At 37.6% G+C, this 19,516-nt stretch overlaps 1 protein-coding gene across 2 annotated transcripts in view; it reads right to left on the reverse strand.

Annotated features, from left to right (window-relative positions):
* LOC121327921 (Nance-Horan syndrome protein-like) overlaps positions 1-9,047 on the reverse strand; it is a 142,896-nt gene extending 133,849 nt beyond the window's left edge. Inside the window, exon 1 of one of the 2 annotated variants that reach the window (XM_041272266.1) lies at positions 8,561-9,047. In XM_041272266.1, coding sequence (XP_041128200.1) covers positions 8,561-8,840 — 280 coding nt within the window. In that variant the 5' untranslated portion in view covers positions 8,841-9,047. The remainder of the gene's footprint in view (positions 1-8,560) is intronic. The other variant, XM_041272267.1, reaches the window with a different exon arrangement.
* Between the last annotated feature and the right edge of the window lie 10,469 nt (positions 9,048-19,516).

Here is a 19,516-nt window from a genome sequence, read left to right on the forward strand (position 1 = left end):
GAATGTGCATCCACGATGCAGTGGCTATGTGAAAAGATTGAGTTGGCTCAGCATTAAACTTCCTTTAACCTCTCTTAGAGCTATAGCCCAGCACACTGTGTGGAGAAACACTGTGGTGCTTAGCTTATAAAGCTTCAGCTGAGAGCCAATCCAAGTGTCCTCATGCATAGGAACTGTGCACACATATGGAGTGTCCTCTTAATCTCACACTACATTAATCTATATAGTTCACTACAGCAGGGAAAACCAGCTTGCAAACATTCTTCTGCAATAATTTAAATACAAATTGTGCCCAGGCTAGCTAAAACTTCTATACATCACCTTAGTCCTTTCCCAAAGCTTTGTTATTTCTTATTCCATACAGTACAGGCAGCTCATTGCACTCTGCCACTGAACCCTGATGCCCTGCCAGCTATGCTTTTTTAAATATTTCCATTTGTTTTGTACTATTTTCCCAGCAGATTAGCTCCATGTCAATCTCCGGCATGGATCTTAAAAATAATCATGTCCTGGAAGTGACCTGCAGAAGACAACAAACAATTCAAATCTCCACCATTGAAAAGGAGTTATGGCAATATTTCACTCTCCTTTCAAACTGCAAATACCATTCAACTGCGGCTTAAAAAAAAATTAAAAATGAGTAGGCATACACATTCTGACTTTAACTCCTTGTAGACTGGGATTAAATCACACGGGTGGATCTCAGTTCTCTCCAAATTTGACACCTCATTGTTATGAGCCTGTAGGGCTACTTTTGCAGCTTTTAATTTAATAAGTGCTTAAAAAGACACCTTGGGTAATGAGATATATATATATATATATATATATATATATATATATATATATATATATATATATATATATATATATATAGAGTATATAAACAAAGTAGAGCAATCTAGTTTTAAAAGTTATTTATATTAGCTGCTACATGTCTGATTTCAAAAGTCTTTCTGTTGCAAATAAATTATGTTAGATTGAAAAGTGCTCTGGGAAAATTACCAGGCCCAAAACAACCAGCCTCCTGATAATGTGTGTCTGCAGAAACTCAGACAGTCCTCTGCGAAGTATGGAAGAGACAGTAGGTTTTTTTTTTGTCAAGGACTGGTCACACTTATGATCAAAGAAAGAGCAGGAATATACTGTAGATCTCTATGTGCTTTGAAGGGTATATTGGAGGGGTATCATTTACACAGTGGTGGGACAATCACACCAGCTGTTTTACAAACACCAAACACATCTGTGTACCATGCCGAATGAGAAGTGCGTCAGAACACACACCAGTAACTTTAACCACTCAACTACAACACAGTGGGAAAACAATCCGCATGCTCTCAAAACTAATCAATGGGAAATTCTGAGTTGTAGAGGGGGTTTGGGTTACCACTAACTGTAGGCTAAGAAACTCAATAATATTGAGAATGACAGCTATTACAACATGCTAAAATGTAAACAGAACAGATAAGGTGCCTGTAAAGCAACTTATTCTCTTCAAACATGATGCCATGTCAGGTGATCTAGAGCAATATTGAGACATTAATGCAATAACACCTATAGTGCAGGCTGCACAGCAACAACCCTATAACCCATGATGGCAGTCTTAAAATGATTTTCGGTTTTCAACATTGTTAGAGTTAGAGTAACTGTTTTTTCTGAGGCTTTTGTTTCAGTCGCACTTATACTGCACAGTCCTATTATAACTTAATTAAGGAGTAGTTTTTCACACATTATTTAAGTCACTTTGACTTGCCACTTCTAACCTGAATTCAACGAGACACCACAGAAGTATATATACTTGTACAGTGGCTAAAAGCCATGAAAAGCTCTCATTGCATAATCCTAAAGTTGGATAATCTACGGCTCAAAGGCCTGTCTACACTCCGGTCATTAGCCGACAGATGCCTTCCAATTCCAGAAAAGACAGTGCCTAACACCTTGAATCAAATAAAGACAGTGCCTAACACCTTGAATCAAATAAAGACAGTGCCTAACGCCTTGAATCAAATAAAGACAGTGCCTAACGCCTTGAATCAAATAAAGAAAAGACAGTGCCTAACACCTTGAATCAAATAAAGACAGTACCTAACACCTTGAATCAAATAAAGAAAAGACAGTGCCTAACGCCTGGAATCAAATAAAGAAAAGACAATGCCTAACGCCTTGAATCAAATAAAGAAAATATTGTTCCTCAGCACCATGAAACAACACTACTGCAGAATCAGCATCACTAAGAATCTTGTGGAGTCAAATTATCCCCAATATGACATCACAGAATTCAGGCCTCCAATTGTATGTGACCCTCTGGTAATTATTATCTAAAGGTATGAACTAAGGGAACCCACTAAACAGAACTCCATGGGGGAGCTGGGCAATAAAGCTCAACTGGAAGAACAGAGAGGTCAATACTTTTTAGTGACAAGTGTGGTTGTCAAGGTACAATACAACCACAACTAAGCTACAGTCTCCCCCCTTTAAGCCTTTAGCCTAAAAATCCAAAAACTCAGCTTGGGTTGCCAGACATCTTGGAAAAAAGAAGAAATACTGTATAAAAAAATCTCCCACCTAATTTAGCAATATAAAAAATGTGGATTGCAAGCTGAAACGTATGTAAATTGCTTAGTTGCAAGACCTCCTTTTAATGCCCTAGAGACATATGGCTAATATAGAAACCAAGGAAAGCACTGCCATAATGTGAATTGTTTTATTGTATTAACATTTTGTATTGCTAACTACAAGCACTGACTACAATAGAGCATCCAGCTTGCATTTATCCTTCAGTGAACATCCCTTTTAAAAACATGCCTCCACTCATCATCTTTACATTTATTGTCAAACAATTACCGTTTGCTGTTACCCGACTCCAGACTCCAAGGTTGGGTAGTTACAGTAGGAGTTTACTTTTTATTTTCTTCCCTTTTGCTTAACTAAATACAGTTTTCAGAAAATGTTTGTTGGTTTCTTGTAAATGTGTTCTGCTCTCTGTCACTGGTTTATGTAATAGGCAAGTCTTATTTAAATTACAGATATTTCCTCACTGGCAAAATATGTCCTCTTACTTCCTGATTGGTTAAACAATCTACTATAATAGCGCATTCTCACTGGTTAATCAATGCACAAGCCTTAATAATCTGGTGGTTGTGATTTTTTTTATAAAACAAACAAAAAAATATGAATACGGTAAATATTCTTTATATATACCCTTTATAAGGGTAAATATGGTAGAACAATTATTTGTCTATCATACAATACTAAGAACATAAATTTCAACAGATATAAAAATCAATGTGCATCCGTAAATGTTTGTTTTTTGTCACTGAGATTTTTCTGAAGTTACAAATAGTAGGGTTATTCTGGAAGAGTTTATTTTTTGAAGTTTTCCTTTCAAGTTTACCATTCAGCCAACATTTGTTTGTAAAAGAAACAGAGGACAAGGTTTGACTGGGAAACAAAGCAGATAATCAGACAGAAAGAGCATTTTACTTACGCAATTCCCCAAAACGATCTCCCGAGAAAGGCACGTTTGTTTGCTTGTTCTGGCTATCAAACGAGACACAGCGAGCAAAATAAAAAACAAACAAACAAACAAAAACGATTCATGTGTGGTACAGCACAACTAGACATAATTACCAGATTGTAAATAACACAGGGTTTACGGGTCAACAAGCTTGCGTGGAGATAAAGTCGCTGGTTATACTTTCTACACAACCTCTTTATTTAAGATTTCCCAAACATCCAAAACATTACAGATCACATTGTATTGCGCAGTGTACAGCAAAATTAACATGTAATTCCAATCTAGCAGAAAGCAACAGCATGATTTATTCCAGGAAGTATGCAATCCCAGATTTGCATATTAAATACAGTGTTGCGAGGGGAATGTAATGCAGCTCATCAAAGCCATACTGTACAAACCCCAAGGAAAGAATCTACAGTACTGGATGAGCCCAATGAAAAGGAAAGACAAGCATAGTCTCACCAGCACTCCTATCCACTGTGTTTCAGAAATAACTTTTTTATATGATGCCGTTTAATCCAAATGGTCAACCCAAACCCTCATATTTAACATTACAGTTGTAATAATAACAATTACAAAAGGCTCTTTCATGGTTTATCAGTTATTACCAGTTACCACACACACTTGTTTACCAAACTGTATCCTCAAGAAAACTACTGTGAAGCAGTTGAACTACAATAAATATGTTTAAAGCTAAGAAAGTTCTAATTTGTTTGAAGACGGTAAGGCACAGTGCTTTGCTTTGTAATGATTTAACAATAACAAGGCAGTTCAATTATTTAGACAGATAAGGGGGAGGACGTTTCTGAAGAACCCTGGAGCGACTCTAGGGACTCGCTAGGGACTCTGCCCTATTCACAAAGCTTTAAGGTGTGAGTTATTTAAAGACAAGTTTTTTTAAGTCTGCTTTGATGGATTTAATAACATTAGGCAATATTCTCGAAGCTCTTTACTTCGAATTGACAACAGTTCTTTTTTTTTTTAAATAAATAAAAATAAAGCAGAAATAAACAACAGTCTGCAAGAGTCTTAATGAGAAGCAGTCTTCACAACAGTCTTGCTAACTCCTGATGTAACATCATCATCACATCACCGTCAGGTTAAGAGTTCTGAGACCGGAGTATCCCAGGATCCCCCTTCAGGGCCAGTTCAAACCAGGCCCTGTGATGAGCGCTCCAACCACTGAGATCTCAACCACACCCACAACACCCACCCTCTTTTACAATTCACACAGCAGAACCTTGGGTTCCTCACATATCTAAACACCCAATGGGCAGAACCTGCCTTGAAATGCATTTTCACAGCCAGGCCACAGAAGCCCACCCCTCAGCCCTACTTATAAAATGATAAAAAATGAAAAACTCTTTCAATAATATGCTGCAGTTTTAGTTCAGTAAATTATTTTGCAGATAGTATTGTTATAAAGTAGAGAAATAGGTAATTACTGCAGTGTAATTTTAACTATTAACAGCCTGGGACCTTAATATCTGTAGAAAACTCTAAACGATATCTTATGCAGCATCAGAAAAGCTGACTGTTGTTTGTTTCTCAAGAACCCAATACTTGGAGACAGGAAACCTGTGCTTTCACTAGCCCCACCTGCTGAGTACAAAGGGAGTTTCCCCTTTAAAAAAATACTTATAGTATTACTGCAGTGTACTGCGGTTTAAAACCTTTTTTGGACACAGTATCTTGGTGTGCAATACATTACAGTAGTAATGCATGGTTAGGCAAATATAAGAACTTGTCATTTGTTTTTAGGGGGGAGGGGGGGAGGGGGGAGGTGGGGGGGGGGGGTAGTGTGCCAGAGACATATACAGAAATATGTGTAAAGATTCAAGTCTCTAGCACTGTACATTGTATTTTGCAATAAATTGGCATATTATGTTGATCTATAACAGGGCAATATACAGTATTTTTTTAATATGTGTTGATGTTCTCTGTCTGTTTCTGAGGGAACAATAGTCCAAACAAATGAAGAAATTCATTGCATACTGTAACCATTGCATTTTGCTCTGTCGTGCACTTGCTATATAAAAAGCCCTTTGAGACGTTGCAGTGCCTGCAATGTGCTATAGTAAAACACAAAGATTATTATAATTTGTATTATTTCTTATTAAGGGCATATTGCTCCACATGCACGGCCCAGTGCCTGCCCTGAGGGGACAGTCTCCAGCTCCTCTTTTAATACAGGGCCAGTTGTGTGGTGCTGTAGTTAATTTCCCACTCAATTGAATACTGCACAACTAATTTCACTTGTGACTCAAGCCAGGTTTGAACACAGTCCTCTGGAAGTGAAAGAGCCCCCAGCGTGTTTGTTATATGACCAAGGAGATCTGCATGCTGCACAGCCAATGGAAAAGAAGCAAGCCTCTTTCTGACGGCTTTGACTCCACATAGGCTTGTTTGTACAATGCCACGTGTTTTTTCACCCCCCCCCAGATTAACTTTACAATATAGCGTAGCACACGTGACTAGTTTAACAAGCCATCCCACCTGAGTATTGCCACCTAGTGAAAATACCTCCCCAACAGAGAGATTGGGGGTCTTAGCTATATAAGGACCTTCTCTAAAGGGGTTGAAAAGCCAAATCATCTTCACATCAACTTTCAATCAAACTGAAGCATAACAAACCCTTCAGGTTTGTTACGGCATATTTGTAAGTATACATACAGTACCTTATACAGTGCAAGACATTACATAACATACATTTAAATGTCATAAGAACATAAGAACATAAGAACATAAGAAAGTTTACAAACGAGAGGAGGCCATTCGGCCCATCTTGCTCGTTTGGTTGTTAGTAGCTTATTGATCCCAAAATCTCATCAAGCAGCTTCTTGAAGGATCCCAGGGTGTCAGCTTCAACAACATTACTGGGGAGTTGATTCCAGACCCTCACAATTCTCTGTGTAAAAAAGTGTCTCCTATTTTCTGTTCTGAATGCCCCTTTTTCTAAACTCCATTTGTGACCCCTGGTCCTTGTTTCTTTTTTCAGGCTGAAAAAGTCCCTTGCGTCGACACTGTCAATACCTTTTAGAATTTTGAATGCTTGAATTAGGTCGCCACGTAGTCTTCTTTGTTCAAGACTGAACAGATTCAATTCTTTTAGCCTGTCTGCATATGACATGCCTTTTAAGCCCGGAATAATTCTGGTCGCTCTTCTTTGCACTCTTTCTAGAGCAGCAATATCTTTTTTATAGCGAGGTGACCAGAACTGCACACAATATTCAAGATGAGGTCTTACAAGTGCATTGTACAGTTTTAACATTACTTCCCTTGATTTAAATTCAACACTTTTCACAATGTATCCGAGTATCTTGTTAGCCTTTTTTATAGGCATTGGTTCACTCTGCTTGCTACATCGTGACAGCAGAATAAAATAGCAGGCCCCACTGACAGATTGTAACATGCAATGTGCAATATATAATACCATATGTAAACAGATTAGCCTTCATTTACATTGGATTTTAAATAGTACAACGGTGAGACGGCTCCCTTATTCAGCTTCTTATTATAACCCCCCCTCCTCCAAGGGTCTAATTCCCCATCTACCCACAATCTGTTTGGAAAACCTGAAGCAGGTTTAAAATAGGTGATAGCCAACAAGGGGTTACAGACCTCATCTCTGTATAGAAAGCACCCATTTAGTATCTCTATTAAATACTGTGTCTATCTGATGTACACTTCTGCCTCAGCTGCAGTACTGTGTGTCACTGTGGATGCTTAATTTGCATCTGGACCCTGGCGCAGAAGAGCGCACCGCTGTAAAACTTGACACATTGTAATGGAACCAAGCCATTGCTTACAGGACAACTGCATGTCTAAGTCTCACATTGTAATACCTGTAATGTATTTATTTACAGGGGGGATTAAAGTGTAATGTACGTTGAATGATCCAATTTTCATTCGAGATGTAATTTGCTATGCTTGTCACTGTCTCCTGGAACATGTACTGTATGCTGTATACATCATTATTTAAATAGTTCTGGAATGGAATCATTTGCGTTCTCATCGCAAGGAATTGCAGTAGGTGGGGGTAAATAGAGCTTAAATAAGTATTAAATACCGTTAACATCAATGGCCGACTATGAATAATCACCACCTGTTATAAACTAGGGTGTGTTTTTTTTTTGGTTTTGTTTTTTTGCTGTTCTTTGCATTTGGACTTTAATATTGTACAGTTAAAAATAACCCGAGGCAACCTGTCCACCGGAGGCACATTTTTCCAAATCTCGCGTTGGCCTTAGAAATCCAGGTAATATTTATTTAGTGTTCTGCTATTGTATATAGGTACTGTTTCGATTAATAATTAGGAAGCTTTCCATGAAAAGGGTAAATATATGGATATATATCAATTCTTATCTGGAGACTGATGCACGCTCCGCCCGGGAAAGACTGTTTTTTCTCTGCACTGGCATTGCATATGTTTACGAATGGAATCAACACCGGGTACAGGCAACTTGCTTAAAAATATTTGTCATGATTCCGCAAATCGAAGGTTAAAATCATATTATTATTATTATTATTATTATTATTATTATTATTATTATTATTATTATTATTATAGCTAGCTACCTGCAGGAATAAGAGGGTTGTTGGCATGGTACTAGCATAAATGCTAAATGCAAAATACCGGTGCCACTGCCATCAGCGCTGTAAACTGTACACGCCCCCCTTATCCCGCGCACACAAATGTTTTATTAATACAGTATCTTCATGATCCCCTATAATAAGAATTTGACTGTTATTAATATTATGCATTTAGAACAAATAACATGTTATACAATAGGTCCACCAAGGCACTGCGATTATAATTATAATAATATGAATATAGCAAGGGATTAATGAACGACTCCCCTTATTTTTCCACAACCAATGGTCCTCATTTTTCCAGGGATCAATCCCTTAACCTCAGTAACCTCCCAGGTTGAAGGATTTTTATTAAATAAAGCTAATCTACAATGCAATTAATAAAGAATGACATCATCAATTTTACAAAGTTCAGAGGAAGAGCTAATAGAAATGTCACAATCAGATACTCACGCACTGCCTCCTGTTTGGGATCCAGGCTGCCGGCAGTTTGCTGGATTCTGCCGATTTTGCTTTGCAGTACCCAGACCCGCTTGTTCGTGAAAATGATCTCATTTTCCAGCTCCTGAAATAAGGAACAGGCGTGTTTGGCCAGGTCTGAGAGCTGTCTGAGGGTCCGGGACAGCGACACATTATTGACCGTGCAAAGATCCTCAAAAAGCAAGCCCTCATCATTGGGAATAGCATGTCTACACAGTAACTGGGGTTCCACGTTCCTCTTGGCAAATGGCATTTTGAAGTAAAAATTAATCCCCCTCAAAAAAAAAAAAAAAAAAGACGACAAAAAATCAGATCCAGTAGAAAAAATAAATGTTCAGCTTTTTCCTCAATCCGAGATTCCCGAATGGTGTACGTTATCCCCCATCATTTCCCACATTTACAGTAATGATCACTCAGTTTGAAAGTAACGCTGCCTGCCTGCCTCCCGACTCGCTGCTACTCTGGTTAGCGGTTGCCTTTCGTAGCTTTTTTTTTCCAGTGCTGTAAAGTAGAGGTGGGTTTTAAAGAATTTCGCCAAAACACGGAGATAGGATACATGCGCTGGATCGGGATCGAGAATGATTCTGCTCTAAACCGCAGGGAGTCACTAAAACGCCAACAACTTATATGGGATTGAACAGAGTCCAAAAAGTGGCATAAAGTTGAAGTGATATCTTAAAAATCTGGTCCAAAACAAACAAACAAAAAAAAAAAAAAAAACACAGGAATATTCCAGCACAAGGCGAGGTGTGTTTGCAAACAATTGTGTTATTTGAATTTTGTGCTCTGTTTTTTTCTTTTTTTAAAAAACAGTTTCGATCCTTTTTGCTAAATAATTGAAACCGGTTTTGCAGGAACTGTTGCCATTATTATATTAGTTTTGGTATGATGTTTTGTCATGTAGATAATAGATACTCAAGATATGAGACCTGTGTGATTTGTATTTTTGCAGATGTGTAAAGTGATACCCTTGAACTTAGTTTTATGTGATAAAAATCATTTGAAGTCATATTTTTTTTAATATAGATTTTTTAAAAATGTATATTGGTGTGCATGTGTGAACAATCCATACATATTGTACTATACATACGTACTATACATCCCTTGTTCCACTGTTCCCACTGTCAGGCCAATCACCTTTTATCATGCACCAAACCTGAACCATTGAAGAGGGGACTCCATCAGGTGAACCATCCCCCATGCACTGCAATGCCAATGCAGTGCTACTGGTCATCCTCCCAGTCAAGACTGGCAACTTGACATGAACAGGATTCCAACCAGCAAACTCCTGTGCACATGATGACTCCATCAGCCCCCCACCCTCTAATGCTTTAACTAGACAAGATCCTCTTTTGAAGGCGCTCAAAGGTGTTAGCAGCATTGGAGCGCCCTAATCCCAGATAAAACTCCAGCCATGCTAATGAGACAATAGTGCCAATTTTAAAGATATAAACAGTGGCGGATCCCTTAATCCCTCCACCCTCAAATTTAGAAACCTCCTTGTATTCTGAGGATGTAACTAAAGGGGTCAATAAATCACGACTAGTGGGAGGTAAGAAGTGTCCGTATCACTTTCTAGATCATTGAAACAGACCCCAGTAACTGGAGGTCCTGGCTACTTTATGGACATTCCCTGACCCCTATAAATGGACGCAGCACATCCATAAATAAATGCTACTGTTAGTGAGTGGACCTGTGTGTATTTCTGTGATCACACTGGTAATAGAACAACGTCCTCCTGCTTAAGACTCTTCCTACGGAATGTGTTTGATAGGTATTTATAAATGAGTAGCAGCACACTGAAATACAGCACCACCAAGTATCTGTAGTGATACGCCAGTGTCATCTTACATGATGAGAGGTCAGATTTAAGACAGAAAATATTTCATAAGCATTTTAAAACTTTGCAGGACTGCAAAATAGACAACACTAAATCATGGCCTGCTGCAGTTGAAAGGAAGATTGTTGCATTTAGGGTGTGTCAAAAAATGTTGCCAAAGTTTCTTTATCATTATAACTTTATATATATATATATATATATATATATATATATATATATATATATATATATATATATATACACACACACACACACACACACACACACACACACACACACACACACACACACATATGTGTGTGTGTGTGTGTGTGTGTGTGTATATATATATATATATATACACACACACATATGCAAGCAGTAGTGTAATGGAACAGTTTTAACTATTGCCAGACAACGTATGAAAATGTGCCATGCACATGAAAGAACCACTTCTCTCCTCCCCCTCCCCCAGGTTACGAAGCTAGGTTAACCTGGACGCAGAGGCCCAGCCCAGGAAGCCTATGCTTGGTCTCATGGTCTCATCAGGCCTCTGACCAGCAGGGTTTGCTGACGAGCTGAAGTTTCCTGTGGTTCCCCAGTCAATATCAGCATCTTGGGACAAACAGGATATGAACAACTTTTATTATTTGAGCCACTGAGGCCAATAGGCAGTGCCTCCTACACCACAGCGCACTCTGTCCATATGCAAGGGCATTGGTTGAGCTGTGAGGGAAGAGTGCCCTACTGAGCCACCAGTGCCACTTTCTGCTGTGCCTGCTGTTTCACCCATCAAAGTCTGGACGATGCACAACCCTGCTTAGCTTCAAGGTGGCCAGAGAGGTTTCATATTGTATGACAACCTGCTAGAACCAATATGCTACAGTATGTAATATTTTATGCTACTGTCTCAAATGTATTCATGCATGATAACATGACAGTAGCTGCAAAAGCTGATTTTTTTTTTTTCAAAGACAAAAAAAAAAAATGATGATCAGGTTAAATAAAATGAAATGATGTCCTCCCTGACTCCCTGTTATCCACAGCATGGCTGTCAGTGGGATAAAAGCGCATTCACATCCTCTGACTGAGTATTTCAGCAAATCCAATGGTATGTACCTGTGAATCCATAGAGATGTTTTCAAGTCCACCCTGTGCTAATGTCTCTACCAGAACTGTAACAGCTGCAAAGAACAAGTTAAAAAAATAAATCAATTGAAGTAAAAAAAAAAAACTTTATCCAGTTACAACATGTCAGGCCTGATAGTCTAAAAAAAATACCAAACCTGCAAGAAAATAATTTAATTGAGGGACATCATAAACCACAAGAGCAGCCCGTCTTTTATTTTTTATAATACATTTTATTTATTTATTTATTTTTTTTTTCAATGGATTGAACCGGGGATAAACTCAGGGGGAAAAAGGCAACATTTTAATGAACAAGTACAATTTTGTATAACAGGACAAATATTTCAAAACAGCAATGTTTTTAATATTAATCGAAATAAGCCTAAATTAAGCTATTTCAACATCACATGCTAAGAGTTAGGAGTTCTGATGGGAACAGGCGACACACTGTTTCCCAGATGTGGTGTAACTGTTGGGCAATCCCATGTGTGTTTTTCTTGTAAAATGTAATTTAATTCATGCTTTTCCTAAACAAAGCAAAGTGTAAAAAGATTGGCTACAGTAACCTGAAACATGTTAGACACTTGAACAACAACACAGTTTTAAATTTCAGAATGAGACTCTTAATATACCTAATTAAGAAAGCCTGAAATAGAAAGACAATGTTATAGAATAAATAGAGTGAGCAATACAGCAACACAGTACTAATAACATTTATAAATGAGAGCCGCTCTAACATACACTACCTCTTCATTTAAATGCTACTAGACTGTGTTTTACTTCACGGGATCAAAAACAAGCAAATTGTCTGTGTAGAGTTTACTGGTATTCATAGTTTAATTGAGGCTCTTACCTGTAGCCCTCTTATCTTGTTTACAATTCATAATTTAGACCCTTAAAATTACTACCTGAGCTTTTATGAACGATAATTAACTCTGCGGCAGACAGCAGAGCCCCCACTGAAGTACGTAATTACGGTTCGTAAGCAGTGGCGATGTAGTGAGTGAGCAGGCTAGCGCGTGTTTCTCGATAGGGTTGTTGGCTGGTGTAGTACACTGCTGAGTGAGTGGCTGATAGGGCATTCTGTTGTCACGGCGTCATTGAGACTGCTGTCCTCACTCAGGTTCAGCTCGGTATTCAAGCAAAACTGAAATCCCCACAGGCTACACGGCAAGCACCAAAACAATATCTATTTGTAACGTTTTTAAGTACATCTCATTTGGGTTATGGTTATTAGTCAACAGCATTTTAACTTAGTTATTCGCTTATTCAAATATAGTCAAAGTGTTTGACAAATCTGTGTTACGGTGCTTTGACTATAAGGTTCAGGAGCTGCTCTCCAGTTGTAGTTTCCATAGACGTATGCAATGCTGGCTACACCATTCAAAGTTTCTTAATATTAGCAAAGACCAGTACCATCGGTCCACAGCAGCATATTGCCAGCAAAGCAAAAGGAAACTTAATCCAAAATGAAGATCACTAGATGGCGCTGGCTCTTAGTTCTGTGATGACACTTTGACTGATCTATCTTACCTGGTCTATGGAAGGCAACTAAAACTGAAGAGCAGCTCTGAGCTCATGTTAAGCTCCGGTCCTCAGCGCAGACTTTGAGGAAATGCAATGAGAATCGAACATGATGCAAACATCATAGGCTAGGGGACACTACAAATAGAAACATGGAAGGCCTGGTCTTACTGCTCAATAAGAAAATGGATTGGGTGAACAGAGCACTCTGATTGGCTGAACATGATTCCACCAGTCAGGGCGAGCTCAAAGACAGGAAAGGCAGATATATTAAAAAAAATTATAATAACTCACTAGAGCTGAACCCAGAATCGCTCAGACTGAATGCAAATACAAAAAAAAAAAAAAAAAAAAAACACTTTGATCGACTGAGTCATGATTCAAAGAACAGGAAAAGTGACATTTCAGGGCGAGCTCAAATGAAAATTATATTAAAAAAAATTATAATAACTCACTAGAGCTGCATATGAAAATTATAAAACAATTGAAATAGCATTTGATAATTAAAAAAAAAAAAAAAAAAAAAAAAACAATTTTGTATGCTGACATTATTTGTGTTAAAATATCTCCAAGCACAGGAGCTTACATGACTTTAAAAAAAAAACTAAACCTTAATACATGTCTAATTATCTTTGATATCAGCAAACAGCATTTTCACTTTGAAAGTAGACAAGGTCTAATGTAATACAATGTAATAGTAAAGTTGGAATGAATGACCTCATCTGACTGAAACTGGTGATATCAGGAGACTGCCCACACATTCAAGCTAAGGCAAAATCACATTACAGTTAAAGTCTTAGTTTGGCATGAGGTTAAATTGTTGGGTTTTTTTCTGATCAAGTATAAAGCACAGGCTAAACTGTTGATAAAATGTAGTAACTGGACACCAATGACTAATATACTGCCTTCCAGCAAATATTGGGATTCTTGTTGAAGGATGCCAAGAATCAGTTTACCATCTTAAAGGGGTTTTAGCTAATGAAATAGCAGCTGACCAATTCCATTTGCTATGTATGTCTCACATAGTTTGAAAGAAGCACATGTTCTAGCAAACATTTATTATCACTTAAAAAAACGATTATCTAGTAGTATAGTAAGTAAAAGAAGGCTCTGAGTTTGACTGTCTTGCTTTCAAGAAGAATCATCAGTGCTTTCAGGGTCAGAACATATCACTAGCTGCAAAGCACGGCAGTCATTGGGATGAGCAGGTTAATAGTAGGAAAGAGGGCATTGCAACAACAGGGACAACTTCACTATCTAGGTGAAATGAAATGGGAAATGTAAAATGAGCTGAAAGTAAGGCATGCAACCAGAGATTTCTTTTATCCTAATTAGGTACCAGCTATCATTATTTAAAAGAAAATACATTTGGGCTCTAGCATGTGTGTCTTTCAAAACTAATGCGAGACACACATGAAAGGGAACGTCAGGTAAAACATTCTTGGAATTATTCATTCAGCTGTAAGACCTTTATGTGAACATTCTCAGTTGTTTATGTTTATTGTATTGAAACGTCAGGCCAAACAAACATACAGCTCCGTACAATGGTGTTGGAGTCCACTGACAGCGTGTGAGAAAGACAGACAGAGGTATCCAGGTTTCATATTTAAATATATATTATTATTTTGTCAGATGTTATACCAGAACCACCACCAAGCTACAGAACCAACATATATATATATATATATATATATATAGATATATATATATTATATATATATATATATCTATATATATATATTATATAATATATTTATTATTATATAAATAAATAAAACCTGGATACCTCTGTCTGTATATATATACAGTACACAATTAAAAAAAGGTCATTTGAAGCTACTTACTCTGTAACATTAACTACATCATTCTTACTACATAACTGCAGATCATCCTCTTTGTCAGAATATAGTTCTTGTTGACAGTCCAGATGGTTTACATGGCTCAAACATTGCAACTTGCTTGCTGCCGTTCTATAAGAAAAATAGGCAAGCTTCTATACTTACAATTAGCTGATATCATCCATTTCCGTAACAGAGCACAGAACAGAAAGCACTGCTCTTAAACTATAAAACCTTAAACAGAAAGTAGAATTATTTCAAGCTAAGCATCGTTAACAACTACTGTAAAAACCTTTGTATAAGTCTATTTTCTGGGTATTTTTAGGGGGTCCTAAAAATGGGGGAGCAACTTATAAACCAGTGTGACCTATAGGTCTTTTCCTGAAATTGTTGTCTCAAAAAGGATGGGCGGAAACTTATACACCAGTGAGACTGATACACCGGTTTTTATGGTAGTTATTACACTATACAGAACAAGAAACATTGCTCTTAATACTGGTAATTAATGGTAACTATAGTACCTCAAACAGAAAGTACTATTCTTACATTTATACTTTGATTTAGTTTGTTTAGTCCAGTGCAGTTTATAGTGAACTTAAAACAAACTTTGTTAATTTGTTTGTCCTTAATAAAGGAAGCCTTGTGTTTTTTTTTTTTATTCTGTTCCAATTATTGTCAATTTAATTGAGCCAGACTCCTTCACAGCAACATGGTACATTGACTAAGCAATACACTGATATTGTGTTTTAAGGTACAGGGGAAAATCTTTATTAATTGCTGTTTTTAATAATAACTACCTACACTTTAGTTTCTCTTGAGGCATTATGAATAAGTGTTTAAGTATCTGTCTGCAATTTTTACATTTCAGATCAGTAAGACATTATTCTGTCCTCGTTGTGTTTTATCAGCTCTGGCTGGGCTCTACATGTTGGAAGTAAGAGACTGCTTAAACAGTCCAGTGTACCACCCCTCCAGATGCAGGTTGAACTGAATATGAACTCCTGGAAATGGGCCACTAGGCTTTCGATGCTTGTTCACAAACCGAGATGAAATGAAATCAAACTCACTGGCACAATGCAATGTGTCCTGCTGGTCTAGATCACGAACAGCATCACAGCGGGGTTTAATATCAAAACACCACAGCTCTTTCATGTAAAGGTCATTTAAGGAGGGTTAATTGTTTAGCTTTAATTTTGCAACTCACAATATTAAAAACACTAGAATATCAGATTCTAAGGTAAAACTATATGGCAGCATATTTTTGCATCTTGAATCTGCTGTACCTGCACTATATACACTACTGACAATCAGTCATTCACTGCACATTCTGCATTCTGCACACGCTATCAAATTTGCACCTTGCCATCATTAATCCATTAAAATTATATTGAAATGCAATTGAATGAAGAAAAGAGCATGATACTGGGTGGGATCTGGATACTAAGCAGGCACAAACATTATAATGTGATGGAAGGATTTTCCCTTGTACTTGTACTGTTGACCCTCCAAAAACTTTACACCTCTTCTTACCAGGTGCAAACCATTGTAGAAGCAAATAACTAACAGCTGTATAAAAGCATGCACCTGCAGAGACCTGTCATTGGCTTCAGGAGACAGGAGCACGTTTAGAGGAGAAGGGCAAGACGAAGAAGACCCCTCATATCCAATCCCAAGATCACTTTGTTTGGCATAACGGAGGGTGCTAAAGCATCTCACTCTGTAGATCATCCTAGACCTAATAGCTGAATTGAATCTAGGGGCCATTATCCCTGCACATGTGCAAGTGCTGTGTTCTCTGCACTACTTAGCCTCTTGTTCCTTTCAGACCACAGCTGGAATGTCTGGAGGGATAGCCCAATCCACCTTTTCCAGCATGCTAAGCAAAATTCTGGATGTCACGCTGAAAAGGGCAGGCCAATACATATCATTTCCTAAGAATACTAGCATAACTGATGTTGGCTGAGGCTATTCCAGACAACTCTGTTTCATGCTGTGTGACCTCACCCGTAAGGACTCTCAGCTGCTTCCCAGAAAACTTTTCTTTTCCATGCGCCAAGAGGACTGTGCTGCCCTTCCTCTGACATATTTTTTTTTGGTTTGTATTTTTGTGCTCATGTCATACAACGCCTACTGCTCTGTACTCCTAACTCCATCCCCTCTGGGCTGCAGGTGCGGCCGCTATATAGACTGATGCGATCATTGAGACCCTCGTTATCATAACTGCGAATCATTTTTTGTGCTGAGTAATTTGTATTGCTCTTAAGCTTACCTAGGGTGTAGTGCAAAATAATTGCCTGGCCACAATGCAATTTGAGTTTTGCATCTGCAATTATTTGCACTGTGCCTATACTTACATCTACCCCTCTATCTCTGCTGGGCCACCTACTCCACGTGTACGGGATATTGAGAGAGAGAGAGAGAGAGAGAGAGAGAGAGAGAGAGAGAGAGAGAGAGAGAGAGAGAGAGAATAAATAAAACACTACCCTGCTTAGAAGGTAATATAAATATCTAAATTGGCTTTCTGTCAGTGATATTGTATATAAAGCCTTTTGTAACAGTAAGTATGGTTTTTAATCTTCTAGGGCCGTGCAACTGCTGACAGTGTGAGGTTGTTCGTTTTGTGTTTTTGAACAGCTACACGTGATGCAACTACTTAGTCTAGTGGTTTTCAAGCTTTTTGTGCTGAAGCCCCCCTTTTCCTTTGACAGCGCATCATCAGAGTCATCTGTGAGGTACTGGTTCATATGTCAGTATACTGATTTTAGTATTTGAATAAATACAAATCAATTTCTGAACTTCAAAATACATTTTCAGACACAAATTAGGTAACAATTTTTCACTCCACCCTTCACTGATTAATTAGCAAGATAGACAGACAATCTGACACTATACTTGTTCAGATCATTATATTGAAATCATCGTCATATTTAAAATTCATATGTAGTTTACTATATAGTAACACAAAAAACCTTACTGCATCCTGGTACCTGTGCTGCTGGTCACATGGTCTACGTATATGTTGTTGTCTGGATATCCACCAATTTGTGCTCAGCTATAAATTCTGAAATCTGCTGTTTAATACTGAATACTTATGAAGTTCACAGCTGTGTGTCAGTGTCTCTACATGCTTGAAGTATGATCTTGAATAAATGACTAGTCCCAGTAAAGGATGTCAGTAAGGGAAGCATTGAGCTAACCTGCACAGTATATGTTTCTTTAAGTTGTGAGCTTTTTTTCTCTTACTGTATAGGCAAGGACGTGCACTTTAAAAAACTCCAGCTCAGCATCCTATTTTGCTTGTTAATGTTACAACTTGGTTTGTGCCAGCTGTTTTATTCACATATTGCAAGTTAAATGTCAAACAAGTGCCACACAGTACATGACTGTACTTTGAATTCTTCACAAATTGGTGACAGGCTTGCAGGCAAGCAAACACCCAGGGTTGCAAATTTGGTGCCAGGGTGCTGAAAACAGCTTCATGCATTGGAAAACAGAGCCATTAGCGTTAGCTGTCGCAGTCTCTGCATTCCAGCAAAGCTGTCTGGTTGATGATGCCAAGCAAGAATGATTAGGGTTGCCTACATTCAATTTTAAATTCTGGGCTGTTTGCATGCTAATGTGTCACAAAGAAATAGGCTAGCAACAGTTTCAGTACAGCTTTCAGACTGGGGTTACTTAGTTGGGAGACCAGCAAATGTGATTGTGGGCACAGTGCTAGTGGAGAAGATGCCACTCTAATGAAAAAAAAAGAAGCCATCTAGCCTAAATGAATCCCTTTACTGCCAGTATCTGAAATTGACAGCGCCAAGTGGCTGTCAAAGTTAGCTCCAGATCTTGAGTTGTACCACCATCACCAAACCCCAAATACAATAATCGTTTAATAAGACCCAGGCCAGCACAAAGGAGCAGTACAAAGGATGATGTCATAGTAAGGTTTTAACTGCTTAAATTCAGATTTTACATTAAGAGGTTCCAAAGACAAGTTTCACAAGGTGCAGTTGCCCTTCATGGAGTACTTTGAGAACTTACATGTCCAAACTTAGACATAGGTCAACATATTCCTTGTGTATATACGTTCCCTTTTATTATTATTATTATTATTATTATATTATTATTATTATTATTATTTATTATTATTATTATTATTCATTCTTTTCCTCATGAGTCAAGGAGTATTGTTGTATCATCTTCTTATGATGTATTGAATGTAATTATATATTTATTTATGATTAAGTCATTACTTATGTATACTTACATAAGTTTAACATTATTTTCTTTTCTGTTCCAAACTAAAAGCTGATAATAAAGATATTTTTTTTAAAAATTAAACAAATAAATAGTTACCTCCGATGGCAGAGATGTGTTCAGCCAGCCCCCACAGTATTAAAGAAGTTAGTATTGTAAGTGATAGGTGTTGATGTTCAGTTTGCATGTTTTCTTGAACATATATTTCTTGAACATATATTATTTCAGAAAATAAAAGCTGCAATTTAACCTTCTTCCCAGACCTTCAAGTGAGAACACAGTGATACAATACTCTTGTGTCACTATTTAAGGATAAATATATATTATATAGTTATATAATATATATATATATATATATCTATAATTTATATTATA

The sequence above is a fragment of the Polyodon spathula genome, chromosome 15, assembly GCF_017654505.1.
Source record: "Polyodon spathula isolate WHYD16114869_AA chromosome 15, ASM1765450v1, whole genome shotgun sequence".
Lineage (NCBI taxonomy): Eukaryota > Metazoa > Chordata > Actinopteri > Acipenseriformes > Polyodontidae > Polyodon > Polyodon spathula.